Source organism: Drosophila kikkawai, chromosome 2R (genome assembly GCF_030179895.1).
Source record: "Drosophila kikkawai strain 14028-0561.14 chromosome 2R, DkikHiC1v2, whole genome shotgun sequence".
Classification (NCBI taxonomy): domain Eukaryota; kingdom Metazoa; phylum Arthropoda; class Insecta; order Diptera; family Drosophilidae; genus Drosophila; species Drosophila kikkawai.
This window is the reverse complement of record NC_091729.1, coordinates 22,519,078-22,541,510: the sequence shown is the minus strand read 5'-3', so window position 1 is coordinate 22,541,510 and position 22,433 is coordinate 22,519,078. Positions and strand designations below refer to the sequence as shown.

The following is a 22,433-nucleotide window of genomic DNA, read 5'->3' as shown; positions in this document are numbered from 1 at the left end:
ATTTCTTTTTTTTTACTTTTTTATAATTTGAAAAAACAGTTTGTATCCTTGAGTCAAGCCCAAGACGATGCCATAAACTGGGATGAAGTCATAAAGTGCGCCAAGGTGGGCACCAAAGTGGTTGCCACCCTTGTCAGGACATACATTCCGGATCTGCGAATATATCTGAACTGCATTGACTACACTCCGCCACCAAATCCAACGAATTCCCTATATGGATACGTTAGAGCAGCTTTCGAGCTTTTGAAGCGCAGCGTCGAGGGGAATATTCAGTGTCTGGTAACTCCTATACAGAAAGGCATAAATGTCTTGAAGCCTAGTATCGCCAAGCTTGAGGAATTTAAATGTATCCCTAAATAAGGTTAAATTTATTGTCAATGTCGAAATAAAGTTTAGAGCAGCTTGCAGTAAAGGCAGCAAGTTTAAAAATGGTGGCTACATTCATTTAGGGATACAGAACCTAATATATACGATCCACATTGCGTATGATTGATGGAATAATTAAAGATAAATTAATAGAAAATCAAAAATCCATCCACTTGTTTCGTTATTTTAATATAATTTGAATACAGAACATCATTGTTGGTTGTATAAATTTACTAAGATTAATTATTTAGGAAATTTTCAATGCAAAAACTATTTTTTAAATTTATAAACTAAAACGTGGCGCTTTGAGCCACCATACCTCAATCTATAGTTCAATTAGTCTCAGTTTTGACCTTGAAAGAATTTAATTTCGTAATCCATTATTGATCCATAGCCAGCACACTTGGCGTATCTAATTGGGTTGAAAAATCAATTTAGAAAACAATCCTATAAATAGGACAGCTGAATCCATAGAGGCCCAAAGCCCATTCCATTCACAATCCCTGAAGTATGAACGCGATCAAGGCAATTTTCTTGCTGAGTTTCTTGGCCGTGAGTACTACAATCCTATTATATATCAAAATATATTTTTAAATATCCCAAAATCTACTTAAATAGATATTTTTGGGTCCCAGGGAGACCGAGGCCCAAGCCGTAGTTAAGAGCGAGTGGAGTAAGTATGGCAAGTGCGCCCAAGTGGTAATCGAAGCGTCGTCAGCTTTGGCCAGAAAAATAGTTCCAACTATCTACGAAATAAACCTTTGCACCGGATTTGTGGCAGAGCCTCCTGCGAAAGGCTCAAAACGGGACTTATTATGGTTTACGAAGTCCATCTACGCGTTCTTCAAAAAGGCGGTTATCGACCAACCCAAGTGTCTACGCAATCTACTAGACATCACGGCGGCCACCATCAAGCCATTTTCAGAGCAAATTGTCAGCCTCGGTTGCCTGGACGAAGATGATTATATCTTTTAAATAAGAAAATGTGTGTAAATTGTAGCTAAGCAAATTGCAATAAAATGGGAAAATAGCATGGCTTTCATGTTGGCACAATTATATGATGATCATTTATTGTAGAAGCTTTGGGTAGAGGGTTACCAATATAAAGACCCTTTTTAGCAGAGGGAATAAAGGATTATATAAAGTAAATTATAAGATTAAGTCTTCGTTAAGTAAAGTTATCGCTTTAGCTCCCAAAAAGACATTCAATTCCTTTTCAAGGTTTGCTACATATATTTTTATATGTAGATTCATATATTTATTTATTTAAAAATACATAGTTTTGCCTTATATTATTATTATATATTATTACAATAAAGATCTTCAAGTCCTTTTCAAGGTTATTTGATTAGACACACCCGGATAGACTTAGATATGGCTTAGAGGTCATCTTAAAGCGATAAATTGCGAATAAGAAAGGCCTGTCGGCATTACTAAAGCGATTATCCTGAGGCCTATATATAGGGCAAAATGGCCACATGGCCTTAAACGTGGGTTAGAAGCCGTCTAAAAAGAAGCCCCGATGCATTTCATTAAGATTGCCTTTTTGCTGAGCTTTTTGGCTGTAAGTATACCTAAAAAGAAACTGTATTCCAGTTCTATTTCAAAACTCTTCCATAGCTATGCCATAAGCACCAGGCTGAGGCAGCCATAGGTCAAAAACTGGACAAGTATCTCACCTGTGCTGAGGTGGTCACCGATTGCGCTGCTCAGCTGATCGAGAATTCTGTGTCGTCTATCAGTGTGCTGGCCGATTGCGTTGATTTCAAGCCAACACTCAAGCGAAATGGCAGCATTATCAGAATCATTAGGCTGGCATATCAATTCATCCAAAAGTCGGTCGTTGAGAAGCAGAACTGCGTAGTCAGTTTGTTTTACACGGCCGTGAACCTTATTAAGCCATATATAGCCAAGTTTGATCAGCTGAAATGCTTGGCCTAAGAAGTCTAAAACAAAAATATTAAAAATGCTTTTGTTAGATGTATCTTGTTGGGAAATATATCTATGAATACATGTCTTATTTTGGGGGTTGCCAAAATGGTTTATGTGGATTTATGAAATGTAAGGGGATTCTTAAAAATATAAATAGTTTGCCAGTAACAAAATTCTACTTACAGGACTGCTGGATATGGAGGTTTATAATCACCAAAGAAAATATGAAATAAGAAAAATCATCCAAAATAATACAAGGACTAAGAAATAGTTCAACAGCTTTTATTAAAACCTCAACTTAAAATCTTTTTTTTAATATACAAAATACGATTTAATTTAGAGTCCATGGCTATAATCAGTATCAAAGTGATGGTAACTAAAAAACGTAGAAATTTATTAAGAAAAGTTTATCTAAAATTAAGAAAACTTACGCAAAATTCGAAGACAAGACATTTTTGTTTATTTTGAAGCTCCAAAACCTTGCTTCTTAACCCTTTATATAGCAAACTGGCGACAAATTCGTGACTATTTAATTTTCGATAAAGCCCTGAGAAAGAAAACACTATTATTGGGTAGTACCTGTAATCTTGCTAGGGGAACGTGACCGAGTTGAGGGAAAAATACAGAGAAAATGCATTCTCTGGCCAGGTAAGTCCTACAGTTGCCAGTGGCACCTGCTAAGTAATTACCTCAATTCCATGGTCCAAATCCTTTCCATTGTGGCTATGAAATTCCATGACAACCGAAACTGGCCACGCTCAGTGATGCAAATCCCAGACAGAATGCCATTGCATAAGCCCCGACAAGCTGCCAGTTTGCCAGCAGCCCGAGTGCTGCTGAGTGCTCCACGAGAGGATTTGGGACCGTACAAGTACGAGAGATTCCGTAGAAGATCCGCTGTAATTAGGCGAGTTGTCGCCGCCGGTTTGCCATTTGGCTGTGGCTCCCCCGACAATACCATGTTCTTTTTTCCTCTTTTTTTTTTTTTGTTTGCTTCTTGAATGAATAATTCAATAGTCCAGCAAAGCCGCAGGTTTCCCAGCTTCCCAGACTCGGGACCATATCGGTTGCCGGCCATAATCGAGGTCAGTGAAATCAAATCGCACCGGCCAAGTGCTTAGCACTTGCTCAGCGGCCTGTGGAGGAACTGGAATTGGAACTGCAACAGCCAGTGGAAGCGCGGCTCCCTTGGCTCTCGCAGCGGCTCCACTTTCAATAGCCAAAAGCGGCCATGGGTTCTTCTTCCACCTCCTCGTTGTCGGTTGCTTTTGTTTCCGTCAGCCAAAATCACAGCCACTAAAAATAGACAACAATTAAATGCAAATCAATTGCATTGATTTTCTTTCGATAAATTTTCAAGTACAGGGGGTTGTGCCTTATACAGGAAAGTTGTTAAAAAGAAGAAAATATATATAAATAAAACATTTAAGAGTATTAAAAGAGAATCTTAGATTGATTTTTTATATTTAAATCGACTTTTAATAAACAAATTTTCAAAATTTGATACCATGAAGATCACTTTATAAGTTGTATAATAATCTTTGTAGAGAGCATTCCCTGATCAAACTTTTTCTAAAATGTCAGTAAAACCAGGCTTACTTACCTAATTATTAAAAATTATTTAAAATGCAAAATAAGTTCCTAGCAATTTTAGGCATTCCCCACTGTTCTTGGCAAATCTTTTAGACATTGACATTGTCCTCGAATCCATCTTAGCTGTCCAATTAGTAGCTATAAAAGCCACCTACATGCGCCACCAACGCCAGACGTTAAAGTGACTCCCGTCCGTTGGTATCGGGACTCAGTTACAGCCTGAAATTCAGTTTCATCCTAACAGCTTTAGTTAGCTTCCCTACTGTTGAGATCACCATGGTGTTTGACTCAAAGATTAGGGTGCCCAAGTACACCTCGGATGCTTTCGACAATGTCGAGTACGAGCTACAGTTCTCGTACACGCTGGAAACGGATCGCCGGATCATGAGCTTCTACGATGCCATGTGGGGCATGGAAGTGTCCGGCGGCAGCGATCAGTTCGAACCTCTGACCATTGTCAATGTCTCGCCCACGGGCCTGGCCAAGCGCGGAGGAATGCGGGTGGGCGATGAGATCACACAGATCAACGATGTGCCAGCCTTGGAGATGACCTTCAACGAGGCCCTTCAGATGTTCCGGAAGAACTCGCGCTATGTTCGCGTCTATGTTAGGGGGTGAGTTATACCTAATACATCTCTGAAAATATTAATTTCACTTGCTATTTATCTTCATTAGTGATGACGATATCCCTGGCGAGGAGGACTGGACCTGCGACTGCTGGTTTAAGCCCAGGAAGCCCTGGCGTCGTGACTTCACCCCCATTCAGTGGACCTTCCCGTGGAATGATCGCCGCAAGCCTGTCTACAAGGAGTCAAACTGCTTTATGGTGCCCAGCAAAATGGAGGAAAAGATTCGGGCCAGACGTGCTGCCACCTCGGCTGTCCACAAGAAGGAGGACGCTCCTCCGCACACCCGCTCGCTGACCCCAACGCCCAGGCCCAAGAACCAGCCGGGACCCAATCTTTTGGAGTCGGTGCTGAGACCCCGTGGACCTCCACCAAGGGACGTTTAAAAAACGATCTGTAGGATGAAGCTGTCTAGGAAAACAGGCAGCGTTGAATACGCTGCAGTGTCTGAGGAATTTCAAAGAAATATAGATGGCAGGCAGGCAGCAGTGCCTTGAAATGCTTGCACAAGGTTATGGAAAAGTGTTTGCCATCGAGCACTGTCCAAATCTGGCCAAGAAAATGCTGTTAGATCCTGCTCATGGATAGTACAAAACAGTGCTTCGAATGAATACCCGCAAAAAGTTGAAATGCTATTCAAAACGTTGAACAGAGATTAAGAAAAGGGTTCTTTGGAACTTTGTCTGTTTTGCTGTTCATGTATAATAAAGAATACGAGTATAAATATAACCCAAATGATTTTAAAATTTAAGTCTACTTAGAAGGGGTTATAAATACATACTTGTCTTTGCCATAAGATTAGTATGAGAGTCTTAAGAGTTCATTCATATACATTTTATAAATTTTAAAAATGAAAACTACCAAAGAAAGAACGTGTATCTATTCAGTGGAACAAATTTAGGGCTTATTCAAGATTATATGGTATTTTCTTAAGGTCTCAAAGCAATCGATTAGTAACACTTGCTTTACATTTTCATTATTAAAACTTAATGGTATAAATGCAAATTGAGTGTCCCATTATGAAGGTGGTTATCTTGCTGGCGATGCTTTGTTTTTGTCACATTACTCCTGGACTTTCTAGAAGGGAAATTGTCCCCTGCGATGCCCCTGGCAAGATGTACTACAATTGCGAGGATTTTTGTAAATGGAACTGTGGGTATACCCCTAGCTGCATCAGCGAGTGGAACTGTAGGTACAAACGTGGCAGGTGCATCAGCGATTGCAAACGTGGATGCGGATGCAAATTTGCTTTAATAATGCTAGATGGCGGTGTATGTACGCCATTAACTAATTGCATGTTCTGAAAATGTCATAAAAGCTACAATGAAATAATCTTTAAATTTGAAAAATTTAATAAAGCCTTTTCAATAAGTTATAATTATGCCTTTGGTGAATACTTCTCTTTATAAAATAAAATACTAGAACAACTGAGAAAGCAACAATAAATACTTTACTTTGTTTTGTACATTGAAATTTCTAGACTTTTTCGCTTAAATAAATGACTTTTATAATAAAAATAAATTACAAACACTTGTTTGAGCCTTCAATTAGTGGAAATTAATATTAATAAATAAATTAGTGCAAGTGCGGAATGTCCAAGGGCTGTGTGTGATGAGTAAATACAAAACAGTAGCTTATTTGGTGGAGACGCCACAGGCATTTATCTGCAGCCTAATTGGATTTTATGGCTTTAGATTCCAATAAATAATGATTAGTGTTTAGTTATTATTACACAAGAATCTTATGTGTAATTATTTATAGGTCCTATACCATAAATTATTGTTTAAATGATGACCCTTTTCTTAATTGTATATAATTTATTTATGAAATTATTTGGCCTATGGTTGTTGTTCGGTGCTTGATAACTTGAGTGAATGCATTCATCCGTTTTTGAAAATTTTCCTTTCCCCCGTAGCAACAAATTGCTAATTGCCGCTCTGAGCAAAATACACATTTATATGGAGAATCAGGAATGCTATGTTGGCCAGATGAGCAGGCAAACAATGGCGGTTGAAATGCAAATCGGGGGAATCTCGTCTCATTTGGCTCCACTTTCCACCCAGCAATGTGGAGCAACTTTCTGGAGATGCGTTTTATGAAGCATATAATTCAATTTCCATTATTCGAGGCAGCGGGGGAGTGGATGTTGTTATTGCCTATGTACTTGTTCATGTAGCCTTTCCAGGCAACCCTAGAATGTTGGTTTACAACAGCAAAAGCCGCATTATTTACACTGAGAACTAGGGTCGAGTACAAGAGACTTGTTTAGAGGAATGTGGAATGTGTTTAGAGGAAAGAAAGAGGCATTGATATTTAAAATTTTCATCTTACCAACTTATGTATATACATATTTTTCAAGAAGTAGTATATTTTCAACCCATTTTCCTTAGAATAAATATCCCTGATTTTCTTTCTCTACTTCTTAAACAAGGAACTTTCTTTGGGGGTCTTGGCATTTCACCGTGTTTCTGCTGCGTTTAATTGAATGAAAGGCGGCGGTGGCTTCGAGTTGATGAAGTCCTTAACCCAATCGTGCGGTGGGAGCCATTTCCCAGCCAGCGGAAACAAGATGGTCGTGGGTTAAGACCGCCACAAAGGACCGCCAAAGCAAACCCAAACGCAATCGGCATCGCAATTAATATTAATTTAAAACGAATATCAAACCGAAGCAGGAGGTTAGTGGCACCGGGGAAAAAATGGAAATTCCCTGAATGAATTTTTAATTGGCGAACAGGAAAAGAATTCCATGGAAAGTCGACTTTTGCGACCCTAATGACGCAACGAGGACGATGATGAATGCGCGAACTTTCCGTTTGACTTTCCGTTCGAGTTGACTTTTGATTAATGCTTTAATCGTACCGAAATCGATGGGGGAGCGCCAGGCCATTATTTATTTTAGCTTTGCCATTTTTCAACCAAGAAGAGCTTCAATTTCCAATGGGCTAGGTAATGCCAATCATTTTCACTGACCATTAAAGTTTAAGTTTTCACTTTTCTTGGTGCTGATGCAGCGAAAAAGATGCCGTGACAAAAAGCTAATTTCATCCTAATCACAATAATAACTGCGACTTCAACTGGGGCTTGGCCCGGCACTCTAACAAAATTTCCAAATGTAATCTATGCAGACGACAAAAAAAAAAAAGAGAAACAGGTTCGCCATCGGGAGATTGGCTAAAATTTCCAATGACGATGATGCTGATGACGGCGAACAACTCAAAGTTGTCGTGGGAATCTTGGCTGGCCAAAAGCTGAAAACTTGTCAAAGTGAATGCCATGGAAAATTAGCAAAAATCATTGCAAATCAAATGGAAGACATGACGAGCCACAAAGAAACTTTTTTCAGCCGACATCCAATGTCAGAGATTGAGTGCCGCACATCAAAGTTCAAAAGTGTCAAACGCTGTAGCCACCACCTCCTCCTCCCTCGGTGCCTCGGGGATATTGCAGGGAGTCGAGAATGGGAACACACTCCAAAACTGGTCCTGGCTCGGTTCCTCGACCAGACCAGGCCCGGAGCTTAAGCCAATTTATAGTTTGTGTGGTGCCGGGGCGACATCGATGCTGTTTTCCCAATGCCATCGGTCTGGACGCTCCAAAAGTTTGCCTCTGCCTTGGCACACAGTAAAAATCCTATTGGAAGTTGTGTAACTAGAACCATAAACCACATAAACTTGAGTTGAAAAGACTCTTAGTTTACTGGCCGTATTACTGAAGTAATGTTGGATCGAAAATCAAAGTAGGAGTGGAAAGTTACAAGATTTGTAGTTGAAAAATATGTATTTTTTAAACCATATTTCAAGTTTCAACTATGGTATTGCATTTAAAATCATTGTTTCTCTTGGTGTGATATCTGTTGCCACTTTTTCCAGTGCCAACCAACAAGGTCGTGAGGTGAGCTGTGAGCCAAGATCTGGTAGCTGCTGGGACTATCAGCTTGGACAAACACAGAGTTCGTTGTGGGTCTGAGCTCTTTTTCCAGTGGGCAGGGGAAACTTAAGCTGTGTCAAATGTGGGTAAATTTTAAGCTAACCAAATAAACGATTTGTCCGAATCCTGGAGCAAGTCGTGCAGTAAAGAGGCCAGATGAGATTGAAATGGGATTAAAGCTGGGAGAAAATAAAAGGAAAAATTCGGAAAAGTATGAAGATTCACTAGAAAATATATATGGATTATTATTGATAGATTCTAACGTATAAATAAATATTTAACAAGTTTACAAATACAAGTAAATCCCCGAATACTTCAGTTGCTTACTTAAATATGGATTAAACCCCAGCCCCGCCACGTTTTCGGTCTGCTGTCATCGACTTGCAACAATTGTTGACTGCATCCTTCAATTTTCATCCACTCCGGCTGGCAGGCCCGATAAATCCTGATGCCCCTCGATGTCAGCCGCAGGCTGCGGATCTCTGGATACTCTCCTCCTCCAGGCTGACAGCGTCAGAGCTGGGGGTTTTTTTTTTTTGCCTGCATGAATATTTCATGAATGCCACTTCTCGCAAATAAAGTTGTTTGGCAGTCACATTTTGTGGCTCCCAGCTTGTTGCTAGTTTGCCCGATGCCGCTCTTCCCTTGACTTTGGGACACATATTCATTTGCCTTCCACCTTTACATGCCCCTCCCCACCCCTTTTGGGTCATCCCTTTAACATTGCGCATACGCCGCATAAGCCGCTGACTAAACATGACATCAGAGGCGGGGTGAGGCGGTTGCGGTTGCTCGAAAGCGAAACATTTTTATCGCAGTCAGGAATCCACACAAGCAGCAGCAACAAAAACAACAGCAACATCGGGAGACAACAATTCACTTTGGTCATTAGCATAAGAGGCGGATCGGGGGAATGTGCCGGCCACTGTTGCCCTTAATTACACATTCCTAATCTGGTCCAGTCAGCGGGCTGAGCAGGAGTCGGAAATTAAGACCTATCCGGGTGAGGAGTCACAGATTAAATACCCCGAAGATAATGTTTCAGTTTAGGGAATTTTCGGGTGAAAATATAAACAAGAGGGAAGGGGTATTGAATAAAACGTTCCCAAAGGCAGTGAGTTCAAGTCCTGAAGTCCTCAAGTATTGAATTTAATTTTAAAACTTGTAAAAAATAACTTAGCTTAATCGAATACCGATCTTGTTGGCTATATATTCCCCCCTGACCTCAAGTATACTGAATCACTTTACACTTTCCCCCTGAAAACCTTCAACTTGAGGCACTTCATTAGTGCCATATAATTGGATCGTGGCTTGGCGAACCGCTTGAACTGCGAACTCTCCTCACTCTCTGGGAGGTCCGGCGAAAGCAAAATTAATTAACGTTGCTGCAAACTTTTGCCACTACAATCTTTTGTCATAGTTTTCCTCCGTCTCCATTTGGCGACCCAACCGTTCCGCTTTCCCGTTATCCTCACAAGTTTTCCAGAACGGAAAAATGTCACGCAAATAACAAAAGCAACGTTTTGGCTGCTTGCTTTTTTTTTGGGAGGTTGAAAAGCTGGAGGTGGCTAAAAGCGTTGGGGGAGAGAGCAAACAAAACTTAAAACTGGCTGGCAGCCATTTTGTGCAAAGTGTTTCAGTCCGATCCACTAAGCCCCCTCCTCGCGTTTCCCCCAAGGATACTCGGTCATTTTGGACTTGCAACTTTTGTTCGCTTTCCCCGGAAAAAGAGGAAAACGGCTGGGAAATTCCATAGTTGGGTTTTTTTTTCTTCCGCAGAACCTTGGGTTCCTTGAAAGAAAACAGAGAGTCTTTTAATTGTTTTTTACCAACTGTCCAGGGCCACATTTTAAGCGCACAATTAAATGTTTAACCCTTTGTGTTTAAAAGATGCAACTAAAAAGCGATGAAGACGAGATTAAGCTTAATTAATTATTATTTTAAATATATTTAAACCTTTAATGTATATTATAGTAAAGCAACGAAAAAGTGAAAGCAACAAGTTAAGGATGCTTTTAAAGGAAAACCTTCAGACTTTCCTTCAAGAATATAAAAGTCTTTGGCGGCTAAAGGGTTAAGAGCTGGAAAATAAAAAGCAGAAGAAAAGTGGAAGCATAAATCGTTGGATTTACACTGCGAGCAATGCAATTGGAGCAATTGCCGCGTTTCATTTGCTTCACCCGCGCGCGTTTATTTGCCTGTTTTTTTTCTTTTTTATTTGTTTGTTTGTTGCCTTGTGTTTGCCGCCGAAATTGAATTTCTCTCTCTCTCGTTCTCACTCGCTGAGCGGAAAACAATAAACAAGCCAAGTGAAAAGGCGACCGAGCGAGAAGGCGAAACGGAAGATGAATGGAAGCTGCCGGCGGAATGAAAGCGAAGGTAACCAAGTTGCGTATACGCCACGTTGCCCTCGAGCGGACTTTTTTTTTTTGTATGCAGCTCTTCGAAAGGGTTAATTCGATTTGAATAGTGAACTTGCAAAGGTTCAGAAGAAAATTTAGAAATTTCCCTGAAGAAAGGGAAGGAAAATTGTAAATACTTCTAAGAAATTGGGAATCAGTAAATTAAATTCTTGGCAATATACATTACTTTATTTTAAAGTTTATTCATATTTACAGGACCGAAAGTGTTCTTTAAAACGTATTTAGCTCGTAGAGAAAATAAAATATATTTTAAAGAGCATTACGAAATTGTCTTAAGCCAAAATATTATCCCCTCCATTCTCTCCAGGGCTTTTTACACGCCTCGTGTCGCTTTTCTTGGCACATTGTTTGGCCAAAACGGAAGGAAACACTTTCATTATCACTTTGGCTCTCCAAATTTATGGCGTCAACGGAGCGAAATCGAAGTTTAAACTCCTGCGTGGCCATTTTGCACACTTACGTCTTATATATCCCTTCGATTACGTCGTCGTTCGAGGAGAATCCAAAATGCAAAGTGAACCGGAAGACGATAAAGGTTTTACGCAGAAACGGTTGCGGAATCCCCTGACCAATCGATGTCGTTGGTAAGAGTCAAGGTCTTGACGGGATTACAGTAGGTTCAGGGTAAAAAAGAAGGTGTTTATACTTCTTTACAGAGTTGTTAAGGTTCGGAAATTATCCAGCAAATCCAAGCACTAGAGGCGGCATAATGAAAACCAAACTGTAAAGGTTTTAGCTTCCAAATTTAATGATACAGAAACATGTTTAACTCCTCAGGTTATATTATATAAAAAGAAGCCTAAATAATCTAATAGATAGACGTGCTTATCCAAGTCTCTATTATTAAAATAAAGTAATGATTTTAAAGACTAAGAAAGTTCGTAAAGTTTTTCCTTCAACTTCTTTGTTCTATCTTTAGCTCCTTCTTGGTATTTTCTTCATCAGCTGAGTGTCCTTTGGCACCCTTCTTATGACATAATTAAGTACTTGCCATTCGTTCAGCAATATTATTCTTACACTCTGCTATACTTTCCTAGAGACAATTTACGAATTTTCCTAGGTAAGCCCAGCTCTTTTCCATTCTCCCTCTCTCTTCTTGACTGCTTTTCTTTATTATTTGCCGCCTCTTGGTACATTTCAGTAGCTTGTTTTGGGCGCTCGTCAGCTGTAGCCATTTGCGGAAATTAGCCAAGGTGTTTTATGGTCATCACCATCGACTCGTCCCCTTTCGTCCTGGGCAGTCATCGGATGAAGGAGCAAAGTGGCACTTGCAAGTGGATTGTTGTCCGTCCGGCAACGTAAAAATGTTGACTTTTTCTTTGGTTTGCTTTTCCAACACTCCGAAGCTCCGATCCCCATCGCTGCCCAGCCCCTCTAGGGGCTTTTTAATTGAGGTCTAAGCTGTAATTAAGCAGCTCGGCCTTTTGCCATGTGCTCTAATTCTATTTTTGCAGTTTAATGAAGTCCTTGGCAGCAGGATGCTCCCCCCATTCGCTCCTTCGCAGGTTGGTTTGTTCGTTACCTGTCACCTGGGCAAATTGGCTGGCATTATTCATTCACTGTCCTTTAAGGCTCCGGCCCAGGCCGGCGATATAGCCAACCGGCCAGTCGTTGCTCTGTTCTGTTCGGGCCGGGCTTAAATGCCAATATATCACTGGCTAACAACAAGGCACTCTTTCAGTACAGTTGTGGTCAAGAAAGTAATGTGTTTTAATTTCGAAAAATATAGGTTTATATATTAAATTTCTAATAAGACTATTTTCTGTTTAAAATAAAGAGTTAAAGATGTATGAAATGTTTTTGAATCCTTTTTATAACCACTATTCCATCAGCCACCGCTGTTTCTGTGTTTGCTTAGCTGTCAGTGTGTTAGTGTTGTGTCGTCTAACATGCATCACACACACACGTGTCTCCACAGGATACTAATTATGATTGCGGTGGCATGGCTAGGACATTGAAGCGTCTGCTCGTCCTTGCACCTTCATCAGCCAGATGAGTATATGCAGCAGTGTGTGTGTGTGTGTCTATAAGCCGGTGTTTGTGAATGGAGAAGCTTTAACAGTATTCGCTCATCTCCAATAAATGGCATCCGTGTTGAAAGGATATTCGTCCTTTGAGGGGATTTCGACTTTATTTCCCAGTAAGAAACTTTTTCAGGAGTCTTTTTTAATCTTCTTTGCCCCTGGCTAATTGAAATGTAATCTGTCTTAACTTTTTGACAAAGTTTTCAGTTTCTTTTTTGTACGACTCTCTTTATTTTTGACGTTTTGCCAAGCTGAAAAGAGCTTTAGATGGAATTTAATTGGGGGTTTAAGGTAAGAAACAATAATTTAAAGATTAAAATCACATCCTTACTAACTTACAGTTAAATCTATCACTAAACAATAGCATCTTCCTTAGTATTCCATTAATATTCTAGCGAATTTAACCCCTTGTTATCGACCATCAGAAAGGTTGCCACTATTTAACCCAACAATATTAAGCTTTAACCCTTGCAATCTTGACAGCAGTTCAAAACTCCCGCCCAGCCGCCCCTCCAGCGTCAACCTCTGGGTATTTCAATTTCGTTTGGTTACAAATCGTGAACCCCGCCATAGCTCAACCCTTCCCTTCCCTTTTGCCTTTTGGAATTCAATAAAGAACCCGGTCCCAGTGTCCCGGAGACCATCATAAATTTTCGTCATTCTCAGCTGCACCTTTGGGTGGATATTCCCACCATCCTCACCCCTTTTACCGCAAAACACCTGTACTGCCACGCCCCTCTACTCCTCGAGCCATTTGTCAGAGTTTCCCTAGGATGTGTCGGGTGGCAGTGTGGGAGAATGGGTTTTCCAAATAGGAATAGCTGCCAAGTCATGTCATTGCCTGCTCATCTACATACACGCAGAGGTCCTGACGGGGGGCGGCAGGATACACGGCGAAGGCTCGTATGCAGAACTACGTTCGTGACTCGGTGCCAACTACGTGTCCTTCCCCTTTTTCGCGACTTGTATTTACTGTTTTTCAAATTGCACTTTGCAACTTTTTGGCTGGCAGCGTTTTTTTCCAGAACCAGAGATCCAACAGCACCGATTTTTCTCGACTGGCTCCCGAAATGTGTTTATGGCTTCTGAATTGTGTGTGTGCAACGGTGAAAAATAAAGTTTCTTTTTTCCCCTCTAGCCAAAAACTTTGTTGTCATGGGTATTTTTTTGCATTTATTATCCGGCTTTGACAGTTTATGTTAATCTCGGCTGTCGGCACAGGGCTGCCGGATAATGGCCATAATCAGGTTGCTATAAATATTGATTAATTACCCGTCATTTTTGCACATATTCCACTGGCGAATATTGTTTTTAAAAATAATTAAATTGTTTTTACACATTCATTGCCTGATTGGTGAGCATAATTAAGCTGCTTAATTGGCCATGAATTGAACAATGAACACAGCTATTGATGGAATGATTAACTGGGCTAACAACAGAGGACAAGGAAATGCACTGGTGTGCTATGAATTGATAATGAGAGTGAATAATATAGAAGATTAAGTTTACAGATGGATTAAATATAATGTAAAACATTTTAAGCCTTAAAATATATACTTAATTCTTTGTTAAATATTTATATAATTACTTAAATACATTTTTATTTCATTAATACTTTAATTGTAATTTTTATAGATGATTATCTGAATATAGAAGATAATGTTTACAGTTTAATTTACACATTTTAAGGCTTAAATAAATAGATTTAAATATATTTATATTTTGCTGCATCTTTACTTAAATATTAAATAACCTTCCTTATAAATCAAATTATTATATTCAGAGAATTTATAATTAAGACTACTTTCTCTTTAGAACTCCTCAAAAGGCTACTGTATTAAGCTAATATTATGATCGACTTTACGCTTTTAATCATTTTCCAATTGAATAATTAACATGTGGCTTCAAGCCTTTGATTCATTTTTAGCTTTGCTCTCTAATCAACCCAAAAAGGATCAAATTGCCTTGCAGTCTTGTTTGTGTTGCAATTTTAATTGCTTGCAAAATCAATAATCAGCAATGCGGCATAAACTATTTATGTGTGTCAAGCCAATTGCCAAGTTAAGTTCCCTAAACTAACGCAAATACACAGGCGAACAAATAAACACACACACACACGTGCCAACTTCCGCTCACTCACACCAGCAAAAACAAACTGAACTCGAGTCAAAAGTTATGGCAGGCAAATTGACTTGGAGAAATTCTCTGCTCTGTGAAGTATGCAACCGTTTTTCTATATATTTTCTGTTTTATTTGGCACTTCATTTATATTTGTGTGTGTTTTTGGCTGTTTTTGTGGCGCTTTTTGAGTTGGTTTTCCGGGGGGTTTTCCAGGGGGGAAGGCATGTCTCGTCTGCCAGCTAAGCCGAGTCAAAATCTAATTGGATTTGTGCTCACTCAATGAACTGCAAACGAAAAGTGTTTTATATGATTATTTCATCGGGAGCCTCCAGGGACCCGAGAAATGAACATTTTTATTCTCACATTTTGCACTTGCCATAGTCCATTAAGCCAAAAGTGCAAGTGTATGCAAAATATGAGTGTCGGTATATACAGAGAAAAAGTAAAAGAAATATAGAAAAAATAATATTTTATTAAATTGTATTTAAACGAATTAGTAGTTTAGTTGAGAGAATTAACTTACTAAAAAGCTCTGACATTTATTTATTAATACTTTTTGGAAGAAACATTTAAATGAGACCTAAGTTAAATAAGTTAAATATTTTTAAGATATAATTTTATTATTCAATGAATTATGTGTTTTTCAAATATTTAATAAAAGCGTGACAAATTAAATAAGTAATTTTTACCTAGTTTTTGTTTGAGTTTTCCTCTTTCTATACATTTTTTTTAAACTTCCAGCTCTTATTTATATTTCTCAGTGCACGTATTTTTATGTTAAAGTATCTCTATTGAAATGTGTTTCTTTTTTTCCGCTTGTTATTCCGCTTTTATTGAGCTCTCTTGTGAAGGCGACAAAATATTTGCCACGCGACATTTTTCAGCAATTAGGCGTAAAAACACGTAGCCTGGAATGGCGCGACGGAATCCCCGGGCATACTTTGGAATCGTTGGGTTTATCAAGGGTGAAAATCAGGATGGCTTAAAAAAACAAAAACAAAACCAGAAAAAATATAAGAAAAGGGAGCAAGCTCTGTGCCTGGCCGTCTTTAATGAGACGGAAAGCGAGCGCCAATCGCTGCAATTAAAATTAATTACAGTATTTGTCAGCTTAGCTGGGGCCAAGCAACTAACTAACTGGCCACCAGGTAAACCGAGCTAACTGCCTGGGATTCATTCAGGTGACTCCTCCAGTGGCCGGGTTCCAGGGGAGTGTGGGAGAACTGCTTTGATTGCAATCGCGATCGTTAATTAAATGTCGAAAGGAATGTTGTTGTTGCAGTCAGTGTTTGTGTTGCAGATGTTGCTGCAGTTGTTGCTGCTGCCGCTGCCGCTGCTGCTGCCTCCTGTGCGTAAAGATCAGCCAAAATGGATAAGGGCCAAGTTGCTGTTGCCTTTGGCTATTTATATCTGCACCACGTTGTTGCACGCAATGCAATGTACATACAAGACGCTGTTGCTCATGCTGCTGCTGCTGCTGCTGCAACTTTGCCCCGATGTTGCTGCAGTTCCTGCAGTGGCTGCTGCGGGCTTTATCGCCCTTGATCTTGGCTAAATCGAAATCGCCGGCGTTGCGTGAAGTGTTGCAAATGAGTTTTTGTCTGGGGCGTGCATTGAATTTTCAATTGGTCGGCAAATTGGCAGCGCCAACGAAAACAGTCATCAAATGAAAATCACAGGTGGCGGCGCAGCTGTATTAAAATTGCTTATTTTCAGTCATTAGGGAAATTAGTGATTTGGGCAAAGGCTTTAAAGCAGCTAGCTTTAATTTAAATTAGGTAAATGACTTCATTTTGTAGTATCTACTACAAAAAAACATACGATTATTCTTGATATCTCAATCAAAATAATCAGTATTTCATAAGCTCTTCCTTATTGTATTCCATAAAATAATTTTACGCCAAATATAAACAAAATAAGAAATACAATCTAATATTTCAAACAAAACCTTCACATTCACCTACCATCGACTGATGAACCTACTATATATTGACACCAATATTTGCCATTACAATCGTACATGGCAAAACTGCAGTTGTGTAAACAGAAACTTGAGTTATCAATAGCGGAAAAGTTGAGACGCGTTGCGGGCCAAGAAAACTTCTTCGCCGCATAAAAGGAAAAACTAAATGAAAAATACAACAAAAGGGGAAAAAGTTGATTGGTGTCGTCCCTCTTATTCTACCCTATCGCCCACTCTCTGTCGTTACCAAAAAATTTGGCCATGTTTCAATTGAAAGAGCCAAACAAAACCAATGAAAAGTCCATAACGAACTGTGCACGTAACAAAAAAATACTTATTTGTATGAGAAAAGATAATGAAATACAGAAAATAATAAAACAGAATTTAGAAAATGACTTAAAATATTTACAAAATATATTTGCATGTAAGTTTTTCATTTAAATTTGTTTTATGAATAGTTTTAGAGAAAGTAGGAAGTTTTGAGGACGCTTTTAAAAAAATAAAAATATATATATTATAGTAAAAACAATATTCTTAAATTTCCCATATTTTTTCATAGTGTATCAAAGGGAAATGCGGGGAAATGGAGAAGGTGCGAAAGCGAAGCAATTGAAAAAACCGTTTCCGTTGGTGTTGCAAATTGTCAATTTTGTGGTCGATTTTTGGCTCTTGTCAATCGCAGCGTCAAATGCAAACAAAGTTGCTGACCGAAAGTTAATAGATTTTGCTATTTAAGCGTTAGCAATATTTTAATTAATATTTGCGGTAAAATATATTCAAAAAGTCGGCATGTCAGAAACAAACGATTTCCGAGGAGTTTTCTTTCATATTTTTTTTTTTGATACCTTTCGGCCTACCGCCTACAAAAACAACAATGCAAACACATTCAATATGCAAATTAGCCACGTGCAAAGCAATGGCCAAGACAAGTGCAGCTGCCAACATGTTGGAGGTTGTGTACGAGTAGCAAGCCGGCTTTAGCCAACGAACAGGTTCAACGACAACGGTTCGATGTTGCCTCAGTGATGAGTATATCTCAGGCTGTTGGCAGTAAAAAAAAGCTAGAAATAAGAAGGAAATGTATCTTATAACTTCATATCTTATAACTCCTTTTGATGATTCTGTGGATGTTAGTTAGGATGTACACCGCCAACCAACTTTTTTTGGAGGCGACTCAGGAGATTCCCTATAACTCCTCTGCTTCTAAATGTTATGCAATACAAAATTTATAAAAAATTGTCTAAATGTTGTGTTATTATATGGTATTTAATTTATTAAGCTAACTTTAGCCGAAAGAAAAGTGGCTCGTTTTGCACCGAATTAACCTTACCACCCCTTAATTTAAGTGCTTGTTGCATATCTAGTCACCTCCGGGAATGATTAATGTCTCCTAAACACCAATCAGACTTGATTGCTAACTATCTTTACATGCTTTTTACTGCATTTCGAGAGTACGTAAGTATGGGTACCTTCTGTGGAGACTCTTATCCAATTTCTGGGACATAACGCACTCAGTCTTCCCTCCCCCTCGTGAGGCATTATCGTGGACCTCTCTGTTGGATTCCGTACCCTCACATTTCTATATTCCAGAATACGGGCTCATTTGTCATTCACATGCGCACAACAACAACAGCAATAACTATAGTAACAACAATGTTAGGGCCCAACAACAAAGGGTCCTTCTGTGCCAGGGTCGGCCTGTGTGTGTGGGTGAGGCTTATCAGCGAGTGTTTATCAGACAAAGAAATGACCCAAACACCCACTGAAACTCAAACTTGAAGTCGAAGTCGAACATCAAACATGTTGGACGAGCTGCCGGCTAAAACCGAATCGAAATCTTTATTTTAGTACTCAGTTGAATCAGCTAGCTGGAAGAGGTCGGTTAGTCGGTACTGGTACTTTAGTGCGAGCTGCTAGTGAGTGAGCGACTGGGAGAGCGCGCGTGCTGCTAAAGTGAATTCGTTGCATTTCTCCTCCTCTTCCACTCACACCTGTGATAGGTGTTAATAAACGCGCGGGCCTGTGTCTCCGTGTCAGTGTGTGTGCGTGAAAAAATTGTAACAACAACAACAACAACAGCAAATCGCAGTCAGCTGTGAAGAGTCTTTCAATGTGTGAAAAATAAATAAATGCAAATGCTAGTAGTAGTAATAAGCAGAAATTATACATAAATTAATAGTGTGAATCGGCCGCTGCCACAACCGAAAAATTAAAGCATGCCTAAATAAGCATTGCTAATCGAAGCAGCTCAAAGGCAACACAGCACATAGTAAATCTAAAACTTCACATACTATAATCAATCGCACTTTGCACTTGCCTGGAATTGGAAATTGGGAATTTTTGACAGCTGAAGCAAGGAGCGAGGAGAGAGAGAGAGCATAGGGGTAAGTGTAACGGTACATAGGACTTGTAAACACGCGACATAGGCCGTCTTTCTCGCGCAACTCGCACCTGCTGCTGCTGCTGCTGCTGGCGCCTCAGCCCTGTCTCCCTTTCTCACACACACACACACAGAGTCTACACCACACTCCGCCTCCCCCTGTCCACGCCCCCTCGCCTTCTCGCCTGACAGCAGATCAAACAAAACATTCTGCCATTCCTCCTGTTGTGTTTGTTGCTGTCGTTGTTTTTGTTTGGTCTGCTGTTGTTGCTGTTCGTGTGCCCCGTTAACTTCGGCTGACATTTTACAATGCCCGCCTCTTCCTCTTCAGCTTCTTTTTTACATGTTCTTGAGCTTGTTCTTCCCACCGAGAGTCTCCTCCCCTTTCTCCTCTTACTAAGTTTTGTTGTTTTTTTTTTTAGCATGCGCTGACTTTGTCTGCGGTCCAAAAAAAAAACAACAACAATCAAAAGTCTAGGGAGTTAAAGGAAACATAAATACAAGACATAGTTGTAGACGGGGGAAAAAGAGAATATATTTTAAAGATACTGTTGTTTAAATACCTTAAAAAGCTTAAATTTTAATTTAATTTAAGACTTTCCTGGAGCCCTTATATGAACTTAAGCTGGCAGAAAATCTTATTAGTTAAAAAACAAGGCAATAATATTATTATATATTAAAATTTTAATAAGAAAAGCTACCAAAATCTGTATTTCTGTCAAAAAACATAGATATTTTCAAAGCTACATAGTTAATTATATAATAAATAAGGTTACAAGAACTTTTCAACTTAAATATATAAATTAAATAAATTATAGATATATTCTTATCTTAGAGAACCTACTTCATTCGTTTTAAGCACATCCTATCAATTATAACCGACTTATCTGATATCTTTAAAATTTCCTGTGATTTCTATTTTTCTCCTGAAAAAGGTGGTCAGCCTATGAGGCACTGCCATGATATGTTGAAAATACTATGCTACATAAGCACTTCCTACAATTGTAATAATTAAACTTAACAAAAAGAGTGTTTATAAATATGATTTATAAAAGAAACTCTTAAGATTTCTATAAAAATGAAAAATTCATAAAGAATTCTCGTATCAAAAGCCAGGTTTTCCCTCCTGCAGTTAAGAAAAGTCTTAAGATATAGAACCTAGTTAAAACTTAGGTAATTTAAAAAGCTGCAGTATCTTATTTAAGTCAGTTTTAGCTCTTGTAATTACTAAGATTAAACCAGCTTAGTTGCAGGGCTAAAATTAGCCAAGACCACCGCACCTGATTAAGAGTATCTGTGCTTCCCCTCTTGCAGAGAAATTCGTGTTTTTGTTTGCAAATTACTTTTTATTGGCCATTTCCTTGACTTTGCTGGCTTTGGGCGTTCGTTGCTCTCCACATCATTTTTGTTTTTTTTTTTTTTTTTGGCAAAGAAAAATCAATAAATTTCATTTGATTTTTATAGCCGCCTTCTGCGCTGCTAGCAGATGTGTCTCTGTATTTGTTTTTACTTTATATATGTACATGTCTGTCTGTGTGTGTGTATGTGTGTGTGGGGCTTTTCGAGGAGACCCTTGAATGGGCTCGCTTTGTTTTTGCCTTTGGCTTTGCCATGGCAGCACTTACCCCTCTTCAACTCCCACTCGGCCAGCCCCTTTTGGCCCGCTTTGTCTGTCTGCCTCTGTGCGTTTTGCCGGTTTTGTTTTGGTTTTTGCCTGAAAACCTCGCTGGCCTAGAATCCGGCACAAAAACAACAAAAAAAAAATAATACAGAATTTCCCCTTTTGTTATTAATTATCAAAGACGGTCGTTAGTTAGAGCTGCCGCCCAGATTAGACAGGATGGATTGGTGTCATGGCTAAAAAGAGGCGCTTCATTCACTCAAGACGTCTAATTAATCAGAAATTTGTATTACATTTTAGATTGTATTTTCTGTGGCATAAATAAGAACCAGTTCAGCTGGTCAAGTATTATTTTCAACTGGTTTCGGGGCAGACTGTCTTTTCAAGTTGCTCGTGTGTGTGTGTGTGAAGAGAGATTAGATAAGATTAGATTGCAATATAAATATAAATATATATATATATCTTTAGCGGTTATCTGTTGCTGCGGGGAAGACATCGTTATGGAATAGTTTGAGGCCTAAATAAATATAATTAATGCTGCTCTCTGTCATATAACGCTTTTATTATGTTTTTATATGAGTTTATTAATTTACTATTTGAGCTAATTTGGGAATTTTTCATTGAGTTTTTCTTATCATGTTTGGGTCTATAAAGATATGTACTGATTACTGTGATAGTTCTTGCAGATTTCTGGAGTTTTTGTGTTCAAGTTTCATAGGAGCTTTATGATAGCAACTTTCAATGGCATTTTCCGTTAACAAATTACTTCCTTGACTTAAAAATTTCTCAGAGACTTTACAAATATACAAAAAATATAAGCTTAAGCCAACAAAAAACCAGCAAAAACTGGCTATCTACTTGAAAATAAAGAAATAATTAAGCGTTCATCGTGCCAAATGTGACATTTGCAATATTTTTACTGGCAAATAAGACGTGTGCGTATAAACGTGGTGATATATCATATGCATAATATAGCTATTTCAATTAAAGCACCTCCCAGTGACAGGTAAAAGCGTCGTTTGTTTTACTGCCCGAGAGGCTTCCCTTTGCTGCTTTTTCCTCCTTGGCTTATATTTCCATTTAGCATTTGCTTAATTTCATAAAATTCACCTTCATCGCTGTCTCCCTGTCGTTTGTCGCCTGTGACGACGAGGGTTTCGTTTAATTTCATTTCCATTTCCATTTTCATTTTCATAAAAACGGGTTTCAGGTGAGAAAGAGGCCCGAGTTCAGAGGTCTCTCGTTTGGCTCGTTTGATGCTTGGTTGCATCATTAAGAAGCAGCAACGGCAATTAAATTTAATTATTTATGTCGGCCACTGAGGAATAAAGGGGTAAAGGTAAAGGTAAAGGTAAGGGTAAGGTAAAGAAGCAAAGGTGGGCCACCTGTGGTCAGGCGGTAAAAGTTGAAGCTGTTGCCATTTATGTTAATTTCGATGAATTAATCACTCCGCATAT

At 39.0% G+C, this 22,433-nt stretch overlaps 4 protein-coding genes and 1 long non-coding RNA gene across 7 annotated transcripts in view; 4 read left to right on the top strand and 1 right to left on the bottom strand.

Annotated features, from left to right (window-relative positions):
• Positions 1–762: 762 nt before the first annotated feature.
• Acp53C14b (Accessory gland protein 53C14b) lies at positions 763–1,422 on the top strand. Its single transcript, XM_017168995.2, has 2 exons — positions 763–918; positions 985–1,422. Exons 1-2 carry the CDS (start codon positions 877–879, stop codon positions 1,339–1,341), a joined length of 399 nt encoding a protein of 132 aa, XP_017024484.1. The 5' UTR covers positions 763–876; the 3' UTR covers positions 1,342–1,422.
• Positions 1,423–1,777: 355 nt separating this feature from the next.
• LOC108076199 (Accessory gland protein 53C14a) lies at positions 1,778–2,386 on the top strand. Its single transcript, XM_017168933.3, has 2 exons — positions 1,778–1,930; positions 1,987–2,386. The coding sequence occupies exons 1-2, from the start codon at positions 1,889–1,891 to the stop codon at positions 2,305–2,307; spliced, it is 363 nt and encodes a 120-aa protein (XP_017024422.1). The 5' UTR covers positions 1,778–1,888; the 3' UTR covers positions 2,308–2,386.
• Positions 1,987–3,156, bottom strand: LOC108076200 (uncharacterized). 2 transcript variants are annotated; one of them, XR_011444432.1, is made up of 3 exons: positions 2,988–3,127; positions 2,730–2,860; positions 1,987–2,674 (listed from the first exon to the last, which is right to left on the bottom strand). It is a non-coding gene; the product is annotated as an uncharacterized lncRNA (long non-coding RNA). The 2 variants fall into 2 exon arrangements; XR_011444431.1 differs by having other exon boundaries at positions 2,730–3,156.
• Positions 3,157–3,880: 724 nt separating this feature from the next.
• On the top strand, positions 3,881–5,246 carry LOC108076235 (uncharacterized). The gene is made up of 2 exons (XM_017168980.3): positions 3,881–4,505; positions 4,567–5,246. The coding sequence occupies exons 1-2, from the start codon at positions 4,168–4,170 to the stop codon at positions 4,901–4,903; spliced, it is 675 nt and encodes a 224-aa protein (XP_017024469.1). The 5' UTR covers positions 3,881–4,167; the 3' UTR covers positions 4,904–5,246.
• A 13,592-nt stretch (positions 5,247–18,838) lies between these two features.
• The window catches only part of Pgant9 (polypeptide N-acetylgalactosaminyltransferase 9), a 62,202-nt gene continuing 58,607 nt past the window's right edge, over positions 18,839–22,433 (top strand). For both annotated transcript variants that reach the window (XM_041777218.2, XM_017169131.3), the window contains exon 1: positions 18,839–19,359. The gene's annotated coding sequence lies outside the window, so the exon portion shown is untranslated. The remainder of the gene's footprint in view (positions 19,360–22,433) is intronic.

Excerpts from the sequence above, each read along its gene's own strand:
- LOC108076199 (XM_017168933.3), top strand. The coding sequence starts at position 1,889 with ATGCATTTCATTAAGATTGCCTTTTTGCTGAGCTTTTTGGCT. Across the intron at positions 1,931-1,986 it reads TTTTGCTGAGCTTTTTGGCT|CTATGCCATAAGCACCAGGC; the intron begins GTAAGTATACCT and ends ACTCTTCCATAG.
- Acp53C14b (XM_017168995.2), top strand. The coding sequence starts at position 877 with ATGAACGCGATCAAGGCAATTTTCTTGCTGAGTTTCTTGGCC. Across the intron at positions 919-984 it reads TCTTGCTGAGTTTCTTGGCC|ATATTTTTGGGTCCCAGGGA; the intron begins GTGAGTACTACA and ends CTACTTAAATAG.
- LOC108076235 (XM_017168980.3), top strand. The coding sequence starts at position 4,168 with ATGGTGTTTGACTCAAAGATTAGGGTGCCCAAGTACACCTCGGATGCT. Across the intron at positions 4,506-4,566 it reads GTTCGCGTCTATGTTAGGGG|TGATGACGATATCCCTGGCG; the intron begins GTGAGTTATACC and ends TATCTTCATTAG.